Below are 13,890 nucleotides of genomic sequence, written 5' to 3'. Positions count from 1 at the left end.
AAAAAAAAAAAATTAAATTCAATGACACAACATAGTGCACGCCTACTTGGCTACTTATAGAGTTATAGAGCACTCTTCCAATCTTCATTCCATATTGAGTGCGCTATAAGTTTATAAACAAGTTTTTAAAGAGGAACGGTCTTTCGATATTTACAATTGATAATCACAACGGACATATAATAGTGCATCCAACTTACATAGTAGCCTTTTGGTCATATTATCCGCCGTATGATATTATGCACACATTTTCACATAGGAACAGTCCTTAGGTAACTGCAAGTTAAAATCACAATGAATGAATCGACAATTATAGTGCATCCAACTTATATAGTAGTCCTTTCTCCTTTCAGTTGTGTCATATAAAGTTATGCACAAGTTTTTACATAGGAACGGTCAATTGGTATTCACAAGTGATAATCACAACGGATAAATAAAACTACACCAACATTATATAAAAAGTCCCTTCACACAAAGTTTAACGTAGATACAATACTTTGGTAATTGCAAATTCGCAGTATTAATCACAACGGACATAAAATTGTGCACCCAATTCATAGAAATAATCAGTTCAAGGGTATTAAAGTTAAATATACACATACATATTTTTTGTTGAAGTAAGCCAAAGCCATGGGATAAAATTCAGCCATCTTATCACGACAACGCTGATCAGTGTTGTGTCTGTAACAGTCGGTGCCTGGGATTTGAGTAAGCCTCTCGGGAATGGTAAATGGAAAATCTTCGATGGACTCCAACCTTGTAATAGTTTAGATTTATTTTGATCATTAAATACTCGCAATTTCATGAAATTGCAATTTTGATCTGTTTTCTATTTCTTGCAGAATTATATAGAGACAAACCAACCCTTCCCCAAAGCAAATATTTTAGGAAACCAATTACAAAATTCTATGATGATCAGTTGATATTGTACTGTGATAGTAATTAACCATAGTTGCACCAAATAATCAAATGTATATTGCTCATATACAACAAAAATTCGCGTTTATGCCGACTGAATCACCGACCGAATAAAATAGTGCCCCCATTTACAAAGTTACATAGAGTCAATCTCCTATTCAGATGACCCGTTTGTTAGGTGTAATTCTAATGTTGCAGAGTTAATAGATGAATGTTGATTATTTGACTTAGGAGGAGAGGACATAAATGGGATGGGAGGAATCTGCAGTGACTCGATGTCTCCTTCGAGCATTTCCACTGCTCTGCTAATTGATGGCCGACTTGAAGGATTTGTTTGGATGCACCACAAGCTAACGATAACTAATTTCTTTTGTATTGCTTTCTCTTCATCATTTGAGATTCCTAGAAGCTCATGTTCCTCTTTAAGCTCATGGTCATCTTTAAGCTCAAACTGCTTGTATATATAGTGAGGAAAATATAGCTCACTGCCTGTCTTCTCACTCCCAGCAATACTGTTTTTTCTACAACCAACTAAATCTAAAACCAGCATCCCAAAACTGTAGACATCTGATTTGTGGGAAGCACCGCCAAAGCCTCTACAAAATACTTCAGGAGCAATGTATCCTGGTGTGCCTCTTGTGCCAGACATTGTCATCAAACTCTTTGTTTGTACATATGATTTAGCTAAGCCAAAATCTGAGATTTTCGGACAAAATTTTGCATCCAGCAGTATGTTGTGAGGTTTAATGTCGAAGTGCAAAATACGTGTCCTACAACCTTGGTGCAGGTACTCTAAGCCTCGTCCAATGCCAATCACAATCTGGAGTAACGTTTCCCATGCTATCGAATTCTGATTTTGACCACAGTATATATACTTGTCAAGTGAACCATTAGGCAAGAACTCATAAACTAGAGCACTTTTGCGTCCTTGATAGCAATAACCTAGAAGAGTGACGATGTTAACATGATTAGTCTCACTAATGCTGGCAATTTCATTAATGAAATCTGCTCCCTTGCTACTATGATTTTTCAGTGACTTAACCGCAACAGGAGAGCCATCTTGTAGTATGCCTTTGTAAACACCACCATAGCCGCCTTCACCAAGCTTTTCTTGAAAGCAACTAGTCATTTTCTTTATTTCCCCATAGGTATATCTTTTCGGAGCATGTTCTCCATAGCGCTTAAGCATAACTTCCACATCTTGGCTGTCATTTCTTTCTTCCTTTGTTAAGATAAGTTTCTGAGATGCCTTTGTTCTTGTGAAATAAAATAGAACAATTGCAACCATGGCCGACCCAACTACTAAAGAAGCTATATGCAGAAAAATACTTCGTATTAGATTTTACAAGGTTGATATAATTAGTTACTCCGTATAGTAAACAAAGTTTGACATATCACCTATAATTATTAGTGTTCTCTTCAACCTTTCCTTTGGATGGGACGATCCTGCAAGAATTTTCTTGAAGATTCAGCATAGTAAGCAAGGTTGGTAAATCAGAGCCATTACCTTTAGCTTGTTTCGCTTAAAGGAGTTGTTTCAAATCCTGACAATCTAGTTGTAATTTCAATTTCCATAAGAGATCGAAGTATAATTTATACAGAGATTATTGTGTGCCTATATTCTAGCATTTCAAGGTTAGGTAATGAAACATGCTTCTACTGGATGGTACATTTGCCTAGAAGGACAAAGAACAGTTTCGAGAAAAAAAAAAAGAAAGATGCAAGTCCACTAATCTAGTACCGCTGCGTGCTCCTTCCTCAAGCTATTACCGATCTCATAAACAATGAAATATAACCTATGACTATGATAATTAAAAGATAGTAAAGCTTTTTGGGTATGGAATTACATAATGTTTATTCAGGCAGATGATCAATAGGCTGACAAATCAAGATTCAACTTAGATTGTGGAGGAACATTAGTATAAGGAACTAAGAAATACCAATAGAAGGATAAGGAATCACAAGAAAACATTCCCTTAGCCACCAGTTTTGACAAGTCTTTTTCTCATGACTAGTTGATAACTTAATGTTAACAAGAACCAAATTAACATATGCATCCCTTAATAATTAGTAGCAGTTAGGGGTGGGACTTTTCAAACCGAACCGTGAAACCGCCCGTTACCGAACCGAACCATTACGGACCGATCCGTTTATAAACCGAAAACCGAACTAAACCGTTCAATATCAAACCGAAACCGAATTGAACCGCTCAATGTCAACCCGTTACGGACCGTAAACCGATAACAAACCAAACTGCGCAAATCCGAACCGAAACGAAACCGAACCGAATGGTTTATAAACCCGTTAATGACCCGAACCATTTATAAACCGAAACCGTTTAAACCGAAAAAAAAACCGTTTAAACCGAACCATTTGTAACCCGCTAACCGTTTAAACCGACCCGTTTATGAACCGAAACCGTTTAAACCGCACGTATAAACCGAACCGTTATAATCCGCTAACCGTCTAAACTGAACTGCCATAACCCGTTAAACCGTTAAAATCGAACTGTTTTCGAATCGCAACCTGTTTAAACTGATCCGATTACAAACTGCTTAACTCAAATTGAATTATTTACAACCTAAATGGCTAAATAGTAAATACAATTAATGTTAATAAATGTAGATCTAATCAAACGGCTTAGGTTTATACAAAGGTTTATATCACCTAGATCTAGGCCAACGGCATTATTTCACAAACGAAAAAAATCAAAACGAAAACAACAAAAATTAACAAATAATTACCTTGAGGTTTGACGGCTTGAAGGAGAGGAAGATTTGGAAAAAAAAACGAGAATGGAAAGGTCAGAAATCAGAACTTAGATCCAAAACAAAAATGAAACGAAAACAAAAACCCTAAATAAACAAACCGAAACAAAAACTAAAAAAATCAAAACGAAAACAACAAAAATTAACAAAAAATTACCTTGAGTTTTGAACTTTTGACGGCTTGAAGCCTTCAAATTGAAGGAGAGGAAGATTTGAAAAAACAAAAAAACGAGAATGTAAAGCGAGAAATCAGAAATGTAGATCCAAAACACAAATGAAACGAAAACAAAAACCCTAATTAGGATTTTTAAAAGTTGAGAAGTTGAGCTTGAGATTCTTGAGAATTTCAGAACGAAAGAGTGAGAAACTGAGAAGTTAGAGAGAGAAACTATGAGTGAGTAAAACGGCTGAATGGCTGATAGAGTGGGTTTTTTTTTCTAGGTTTAGGTTTTACTTGTTCAGTTGATCTAACCGTCCATATTCAATCTCAACATCTAACCGTTCATTTTTTTTTGTAGATTCCAGAATATTCATCTAGATCTAACGGTCTAGATTTTTCTTTGTGCTTTTCTAGGTCTTTTTGACCGTTTTTTTTTAATTATTTATTATTATTATTATTATTTTGAGGGATTATTATTATTATTATTATTATTATTGTTAGTATAATTATTTGTTAATATTATTATTATTACTAGTTTACTACTACTATTATTATAATATTATTATAATTATTATTATTATTTATTATTATTATTATTATTTATTATTATTATTATTATTATTATTATTATTATTATTACTATTATTATTATTATTAGTTTATTACTTATAAGTTATAAATTGTAAGAAACGCAAATGTTTCAAAATTGAAATTGATTCAATACGACATAGTTAATGACTTAATGAGTTAATGCACATCAATATCTGACATCTCTATATGTATATTATATATATCTGTGAGTCTGTGACTGTATATCAGTATATATATATAATAAACTAATAATAACTTAATAAGTAATACTAATAACTAATAAAGTAATGAAAATCTAACCATTGTTTTTCATGGGCATTCAATCTAACCGTTGTATATTTGACTATTCGTACATTAGTATTGCATAATGATTTCATCACCACTTTAATTAGTGATTTCGTCCATTTAACTTATTAAGTTGTTTGAGTTAGTAATCTAAATAAAATAACAAACTAAATAACGAATCCATTTAATCTCGTGTAAGTTATAATTTATAAGAAATGCAATGTTTGGAAATGGAAATTGATTCAATACGATATTGTTAATGTATATGTAATTATAGATTAATTATTATGTATATCATATCGTACGAATGTACGGTTGGTATCATTATCATACTATCATAAGTATCATTGCCTCATTGAATTATTGGTATGTACTACAATCGATAAACATATTTACATATTTGATCATTAAAACTTAAAAGTTTAAAACACTTGTTGATCAATCTAATTGAATACTTGTACATTCTTAATTATCGATTTATCGTATTATAAGTATCAACTCATTAAATCATGGTCATGACGCGATCTTTAAAACAATCATGAATTCATGACCCAAACCGCTTATAAACCGAACCGACATGATCCAAACCGTTCATAAACCGAACCAATTGAACTGTGTAAACCCTCCACTAAACCGGCCCATTTCAAACTGAACCGACATGATTCGCACCGTTTATAAACCGAACCGATATTGACCCGGGTAAACCCGCCCCTAAACCGACCCATTTCAAACCAAACCGGCTTGATCCAAACCGTTTGTAAACCGAACTGACATTGACCCGGGTAAACCCGCCCCCTTAACCGACCCGTATCTAACCGAACCGACATAATCCGAATCGTTTATAAACCGACCCGCTTATGACCCAAACCGAATTTAAACCGCAAAGAAATAAACCGAAACCAAACCGAGCCGTGACTAACCCAAACCGAACCAAACCGACCCGCCAGCTAAACTAAACCGTTTCAATCCGAACCGCTTTAAACCGAAACCGACTCAAACCGAGGTCAAACCGAACCGCCAGACCGAAGTCCCACCCCTAGTAGCAGTCTTCCCAAAGTAATCTATTGTCATAGTCCGACTAGGACACTAGGTGATCAAATTCATGAGAATCAATCAAATGAATACAATAAAAAAGGATTAACAACCGAAGACATATTGCATAAAAAATTCTGAAATCAATATTAACAATCACAAGGGGCACAACTGCTGAATAACAGCTTGGTATCAGACATTCAGGTCTATACAGAAAGTCTGCTTAATTTTGTGATTAACACATACTGAAAAGTCGGTCTGCTAGACTCGTTAATTCCCCCATTTGTCACTATTAGTGGCCTTGAAAAACAGAACAACCGAAGTATCTGTTTGAAAAATCTACGGGATATGTTTCCAGTGTGGAATTGACTTTGACTAAAAAAAAAAACCCAACTATTACGTAGTAGAATCGTATTGTCTAAGTATCAAATGGTTTACCTCTTTTATGCATATTACAGTGATATTAAAATCATGATCAAGACATAATAAAGCTTTTGGTATGGAGTCACATAAGTTATTTAGGGAAATTCTCTTTGGTAACACTATATTTTTTAATTTTCTAAGTGGTAAATTGTAAAAATTCTTATTATCTGTGGTAAACTCTAATTTACATTGTTTTACCAATCCAATTGTGACATTAATGATGATTATATGTAATTATGAGTCTAACTCTAGTTAAATTCTTTAACCATGATTAGTTTTTTATTTTTTCAATAATTAAATTATTTTAAAGATAATATATTTTTAAAAAAATCACACCAACCAGCCCAAATCCTGCCGGCGGCAGGCCCCTCCCTCTCCCCTACCGGCACCAGCCCTGTACCGGCCGACCAAAACCCAAAATCACAAATTCACAAAATTCACAAATTGAACAAAACCCATCAAAGAAAACCCAGCAAAATCAAAAGAACAATCACCTAAACAATCATTTCAGCAAGAAAAGAAAAAAACAAAATCTCAACAAAACACCCCAAATTCACCACAAAATAAAAATTCAAACAAAACCCATTAAAAATCCAAAACAATAAATCAAAAAAATCCTCACTTAATTCAATTTAGGGGAAGAATCACCCAATTGAGTTAGTACCCGTGCAATTGCGCGGTTTTGATAGTTCAAATATTAAATCTCACAAGATCAAAATCAAAGTTAGCTTGACGTATAATAGTGATATTTTTTACATTATTTGATTATTCATTTACAATAATCTGTATCATGGTATTGCGTATCACAAGTTTAATTCAATGTTGAAAATAAAATTTAGAGATATAAAAGGGTTTATAGCCTTAACATATTTTACCCTTTAGATAAGAATGGCTCATACAAGTCATGCCCATTCATACTATTACAACTTACAAGGGTTGTCGGCGGATATGGGGGAACCTGGCGTCGCCGACAGAGTGGTGGAGGCCAGGCACTGCCAAGGGGAGAGGGGTTGGGCTGGTGGTTGGGTGGGTGGGAACTGGGAAGGGGTTGGGTTTTTTTTTTTTAAAAATAAAGTAAAATAATCTTTGTGATACTTTAAGGGGCCGTTTGGTTGGGGGTAATAATCAAAGGGAAAGGGAATGAACATGCCCCATTCCCTTTGTTGTTGTTTGTTTGTTACTATCAATCATTCCCTTTACCCTCTTTCATTATTAACGTTACCCATTTTTCCTCTAAAGTGATTCCCCATCCCCCCTAGACTTTTCCATTCCCTTTCCCTAGCCACCATACCTACCACCATATCCACCCTAGCTAGCAACCTTCTACAGCACAACCACCACTCAGCCACCACGCCACCCCTCCCCCAGCCAGCGCCGCCCCTCCGCCGGCAAGCGCCGCATCTCCCACACCCTTCACTGGAACACCGCGCACCTCCCCCACCCACCCCTTACCCCCGGAAACATCTCCCCTCTTCGAAAAAAGGTCCCCCCACCCTCGAATAACCCTAAAAAACCCTCCCCCTTCCCTTAAAACCGTCGGCCGTCCCTCCCCCCACCCTCGAAACCCTAGCCGCTAGGAAGGAGGGTGAGGGGCGACGAGGTCGGAGGAAGGAGGTTGAGGGGCGGCAAGGTGGTGGTTGAACTGTAGGATGGTTGGGAATTGAAGAAAAAGAGTGTTGCTATGGTGGTGCTATGGTGGATGTTGTGGTGCTATGGTGGAGGTGATTCCCTTGTATTTTTTATAAAACAAACAACATGCTAAATGGAAAGGGATTCATTCCATTCTCTTTCATACCCTTTCTCCATTCCATTCCGATTCCACTGTGCGAACCAAACGGCCCCTAATTGTTAAACAATTAAATAATTAACCAAAAACCTCTAACTATAGATAAAAATTTAATAAAAATTAATCATTAATGTCATAAATAACTTAATACAATAATATAGTGTTCAAAATTTTCATTTTTTACCAGTGAAATAATAAAAAACATATGGTGTCATCAAAGAAAATTTCCCAATTATTTAAGGCTTAAAACAGCAGATCATCAAATAACAGACAATAATCAAAGGTTTAATCCAAGTCATTCAGAAGATTTAGGATAACCAAATGAAAGCGAAAGGACTCATACCGTGATAGCAAGTGAAATTTCTCTGGCTAAAATCATACCCGCACTCCCCACCTGATTTTTGGCAATCATCACATTTTCCGTTGTCAGCTATCCACTCTAATTCGAAGCCTTTTTCAAAGGCACTCTTTACGCTGTCTGAATCTTTCAAAATATCTCGAGATTGATGGAATAATGGGACAATGATATTGCTTTGGCATGGAATTTGTGGGATATAATTATCACCGATCTTAAAGTAAACTACAGGAAAACTATAATTTATGTTCAGACAATCATACGGAGTTGCTGAACCTGGGGATGACATAACAGGAAATGGAGTAGGACAATCATAGTAGAAGGTAAAATTTGCAACTTCATCTGTGTACTTGTAAAGGGTGTAGTTTAAGGTGGTATTGAACAAATTATCCGTATCCGGGCAGGAAGTATTCCAGAATTCTTTTGGAGTAACAGAGATTGTATGTGAACTTGTATTTATATTTAGAAGACGATGTTTCTCTAATGACTGAGTCACTGAAATTTCTGGAATACCACCATATTCATTGTCGCAGTCAAGCTTAAAGCCAGGATAGCCACAATAGTCTGGGCGGGTTTTTTCGTCATAGAAAGGGTAGCCTATGTCGCTTAAACCTCCACACTGAATGAGACTTTTGCATTCTTTGTATTTGTTAGCCTCGACAGACACATGGAGTAGGATCAAGAGGAAGATGATGATCATGAGGAAGAAAGATGATTGAAAAGAGAGCTTCATCTTTCTGAGTTTTAGAGAAGGTTTAATGGAGAAAAGTAGAAAGAGTTTCAATTTTGTTGGCCTTAGTTGATAACTTATTCAAGGAGAACTACAATTTCTTAAAGTTGGCCCTTAAAGAATAATCAATGAAATAAGTCAAGTTAACAAAAGCATCCTCCCAAATGAAGTCAGAAAATTGGAAAAAAAGAAATGTCCTTGAAATTCTATGGTGATGTAAGCAAATGTTGAAGGTTTTATATTTATATAATTATTTCAATGTACCAGACAATTAAATATAAGCATCATCTACTTAGGAAGGCATTTTTGTTGTTATTCTGAACTTGTCAAAATACACTTTGTCAATTTAATTTATATTACATAAAGTGACGGAGCCAGGACTTTCGTCGTGGGGGGGTGGATTAAGAACATTTCATAATTTGACAAAAACCCTTTGTCAATTTAATTTATATTGAGTTTATATTGATATTGAGATATATAATAAAATCAATTACCTTTGCCCAAAATCCCTACTACAACCAACAATTTGGGGTTGCAATTTGAGCAATTATTAAAAAATTTATGTAAATTGCTAAGGTAATTTAGAAGTTAGAACATGATTTCATTAAATAGTACTAGTCTTACTTGAATTAATAGGGCTCGGAAAAGAAGCAATTACTTTTGGGTGTTGTATAAAATAATTAAAATTACATAGTGAAGGAAGGGGATCGGAAAAAAAAAACCCATATGTAATTATGTATGAACATGTGACCACATATAACTCTTGTAAAGACTAACCGGTAAACTATCGTTTTTTTGTTTAACATTATGTAGCCCCCCTTGTCCCCACCTAGCTTCATCAGTGTGTATAATGTATATATATTTTCTCCGTTTTATATTAGGTGACACATTTTATTTAGGCATGTTTGTCAGCATATACTTTTTATTGCATATATATGTGATTAATTATTAGCAAAAATTATAAAAATTTGATATTTGAAAATAGATGTTAAGACAAATTTAATATGACCTCATATGATTATACTTTTTCTCAATAAAAAATCACTAAACAAAATTTAAACAAATTATGTAAATAGTATCTAAAGTCAAAGTGTATCATCTAATTTAAAACAAAGAAAAAATATAATATAACCTCCGCGCTTCATTTTCTACCTTGGAACTAAGATTATTTTAGATTTTTGGGTAGTTGGCTAGTTGCCAAACTTTTTCCTAGTGCCTCGACCCTACTGCCAGCCTCAAGGCCATATAATTAAGTTAATATATTCCTACTACTTGACGTTGACCATATAATCACTATATTCCTCTACATTTGATGTCATTGCTTACAAATATCACATTTGAATAAAAACTATATTCCTCAAATTCTATCTTTTCCCTTTCTTTCTATCTTCAAACACACATACATACAGTATGAATTACTTAATCTCATTTTCATGTATCTTCTTCAATTTTGCATTATTAACAAACCTTCCAACATCTCTTTGCCGCGTTAGCAAAGAGTTCAAAACATGTAGCCAGTCAGTCAATTGTGGTAGCATAACATTAAGCTACCCTTTCTATGGTTTGGACCGACCTTCATATTGTGGTCACCCCGGGTTTAAGCTCTTAGGCTGCGATCAAATTGCCACACCCGTTACAATGACGATGAAGTCGCAAACTTTTGATGTTATGAACGTTAATTACACAACATCAACTAACAGTTGCTAGGCATGATTTTAAAGCAAAGTCAGGGTGCCCTGACTCCTTACAAAACATTACAATAGACTTCTCGATTTTTCAATATACACCTCGCGATGCCAACCTTACCTTGTTTTATGGTAATTGTTCGACGTTGTGTAATTCTACTAAGACGTTCAAAGAGTTTTCGTGTCCTATGAATCCCACGAATGTACCGGTTTGTTGGTTGACTAAGAATGCCATGTTGAATAATAGTATCTCGGTATCTTCATGTCCTAACCATCTTTTTCTTCCAATTCATATGGATGACAATTTGGCTATGGATCAGATAGGTGGTTACATACCTAATGCTGCTTGGAATGGTTTCGAGCTTAAATGGAACGCGAATAGTGGTTCGTGTGAAGCATGCCTCCAATCAGGAGGGCAGTGTGGACATGAGCCGCGTTCAAACAAGTTCTTTTGCTTCTGCAGTGATGAATCCAAGTGCCCTTTCCCAGGTATATTCGAGAAATGATACTCGTAGATGCACCTAATAATTAGACTTATTTATCTGAAATCTAGTTTATATCTCTAACCGAATCTTGAAAACAGGATCCACTCCGTACAAGGTCATTCTAACCAAGTCCAAGATTGCGCTAATAGGTAATGGTACTGATGTACCAAAATGTTCGTTTCACCTTTGTTCTTCATATTTCAATTTTTTCTTACATATGAAGATTGCAGATTGAACGAGTCTAAGGTAAGATGATCTCATAATAACATGTTTTACTTGATTGCCTTGCAGCTTCTTTCTCAGCTGTTGGGATAGGAATTATCATTTTATTAGTCTTCAGTTTAAGAAAAAGATGTTCATCAAAAGACGAGGATCCTCAGCAAAAAAAGAAGCCAGATGTTGAGGCTTTTCTAAAGATTCATGGAACAGTTGGTCTACAAAGACACACATATTCTGATCTGAAGAAAATAACCAATTCTTTCAGAGATAAGTTAGGTGAAGGAGGCTTTGGTATTGTCTACAAAGGAAAGGTTCCGAACACTGAGCGTCTTGTTGCAGTAAAGATGTTGAAAAAATCAAAAGGAAATGCAGAGGATTTTATAAATGAGGTTGCTAGTATAGGAAAGACCAACCATATAAACATTGTCAGTCTCTTGGGTTTTTGCTATGAAGGTCGACACCAAGCTCTTGTGTATGACTTCATGCCTAATGGATCACTTGAGAAGAACCTTTATGGAAAAAACAGCCACCACACTCTGACATGGGAAGAATTATTTCAAATCGCGGTTGGAACTGCAAGAGGGCTGGAGTACTTGCATCGAGGTTGTAACACAAGAATCCTTCATTTTGACATTAAACCACACAATATTCTCCTAGACGAAAATTTATGTCCAAAGATATCTGATTTTGGCCTTGCTAAGCTATGCCCCCAGAAGGAGAGCCTTATATCGATATCTGAAGCCAGAGGAACTGTGGGATACATTGCTCCTGAGGTATTTTTAAGGAGTTTTGGTGGCGTTTCCTACAAATCAGATGTTTATAGCTACGGAATGTTGGTTCTAGAAATGGTTGGATGTCGAAGAAAAAATGATGTTGAAGGCATTGAATGCAATAGCGAACAATATTTCCCTCAATGGATATATCAGAAACTCGAATTAGGGGAAGAAGCATTGGATGACCAAGTGATGTTGAGTTCTGATGAGAAGGATATTCAAAAGAAGATGATTTTGGTGAGCTTATGTTGTGTTAAGACTAACCCATCAAGTCGGCCAGAGATGAGCCAAGTGGTCGACATGCTAGAGGGAACGGTTGAATCACTACAAATTTCTCGCATCTCCTCACTCGCTCCCACCTCCTCGTATGCTGGCTCCCTGAGGTCACAGTCCCAAACCTCGTCCTACAGTTTCAGTATGACACCTACACTTTAATACTTTGTAGTAGTCAGTAGATATATATAGTATGTTCTCCCAAAAAACAAAATTGTATGGAGATATACTGTCATATTCATGTTCTCAGACCATCTAATGTATGTGCCTTCAGTGTAATAACATAAATGCAGGTAGAAAGAAATTTCTGAAACTAATTACAGACATACAGAGTATGTCATTAAACTGCAGAGTATGTCATTAAACTGCAGAGTTTCTGAAATATTCTTCATTCTCAAATGATTGACTTCTAAGTTTTACGCGCAAATATTTATGTTTCATATTGATTTGTGAAGTGTAACACTGCCGTATTCATGTTCTCTGACAGATAATGCTGAGTACGTAATAATTAGTTAAATGGTCAGATAATATGGAAATCAAGGAAGAATCTTACATGTAATTGGCTCTGCAAGGATGTGACATTTGAACAATGTATGATTTGATATGTATGCACGCAATCAAGGCAAGCATACAAAGATCCAAAAAGAGCCGAAAAGTCAGAATATTCATAGTCCAAAAGGCAACCTCCAGAATAGTCAGAATTAAGCTGCTGTCATTGTAATCATTCTCACTGTTGACTAATCAACATCATTAAGCATAGATTATTGAAAATGTTCGTCATCTGTGCATGGTTGGTTGAAATAATATGTAACAGCGTCATAAGGTTGTCAAAATACTTAAACCATTGTACATGTACTTAGTATATCATTTCTTTAATCAAACGTTGCTGTAACAGTCGTAGGCAGATTCTGATGAAGATTTTCCGCGAAATTCATAGACTTGGAGTGTTTAGACCATAATTTTGGTGCATTAGACATCATCTTTTAGCATCAATAATTTTTTCTCTTGCATCATGCATTTAATTAGCTGGTCAAAGTTGACTGCTTTTATAATTTATATTGAGTAATCATGTTTTGGTCTGTTATGTGAAATATCTATGACCATTTCAGATAGCTCCAAATCTAACTTTAATTATATAAGATGTGCTTCTACCTACGAATATTTGACAAAACTGATAGGCTTCTAGCAGATCACATGTACTCAGTACATTTTGTGACAGATGACTGTATTACTTATGAGTAAATTACAAGTGTTTGGATTATAATAACATAGTGTACAGCTCACATAACAGATAAGTAGAAACCATCATCCCGTGTATGACGTATTGGTTCTTATTAATTGATTGTTTTCTCTTTATCATCCAAAAGAATGTTTTAGGGCGAGATTCCACTAGGGATGTATTTTCTACTA

At 35.3% G+C, this 13,890-nt stretch overlaps 1 protein-coding gene and 1 pseudogene across 1 annotated transcript; one reads left to right on the top strand and one right to left on the bottom strand.

The window, feature by feature from the left end:
• Positions 1 to 565: 565 nt before the first annotated feature.
• Positions 566 to 9,370, bottom strand: LOC110728237 (LEAF RUST 10 DISEASE-RESISTANCE LOCUS RECEPTOR-LIKE PROTEIN KINASE-like 2.5). Its single transcript, XM_021907910.1, has 3 exons — positions 8,304 to 9,370; positions 2,314 to 2,361; positions 566 to 2,226 (listed from the first exon to the last, which is right to left on the bottom strand). Exons 1-3 carry the CDS (start codon positions 9,046 to 9,048, stop codon positions 1,070 to 1,072), a joined length of 1,950 nt encoding a protein of 649 aa, XP_021763602.1. The 5' UTR covers positions 9,049 to 9,370; the 3' UTR covers positions 566 to 1,069.
• A 991-nt stretch (positions 9,371 to 10,361) lies between these two features.
• Positions 10,362 to 12,926, top strand: LOC110728236 (annotated as a pseudogene).
• Positions 12,927 to 13,890: the final 964 nt, after the last annotated feature.

Source organism: Chenopodium quinoa, unplaced genomic scaffold (assembly GCF_001683475.1).
Source record: "Chenopodium quinoa cultivar QQ74 unplaced genomic scaffold, ASM168347v1, whole genome shotgun sequence".
In the NCBI taxonomy this organism is placed as follows: Eukaryota; Viridiplantae; Streptophyta; class Magnoliopsida; order Caryophyllales; family Amaranthaceae; genus Chenopodium; species Chenopodium quinoa.
This window is presented reverse-complemented; position numbering and strand designations above follow the sequence as displayed.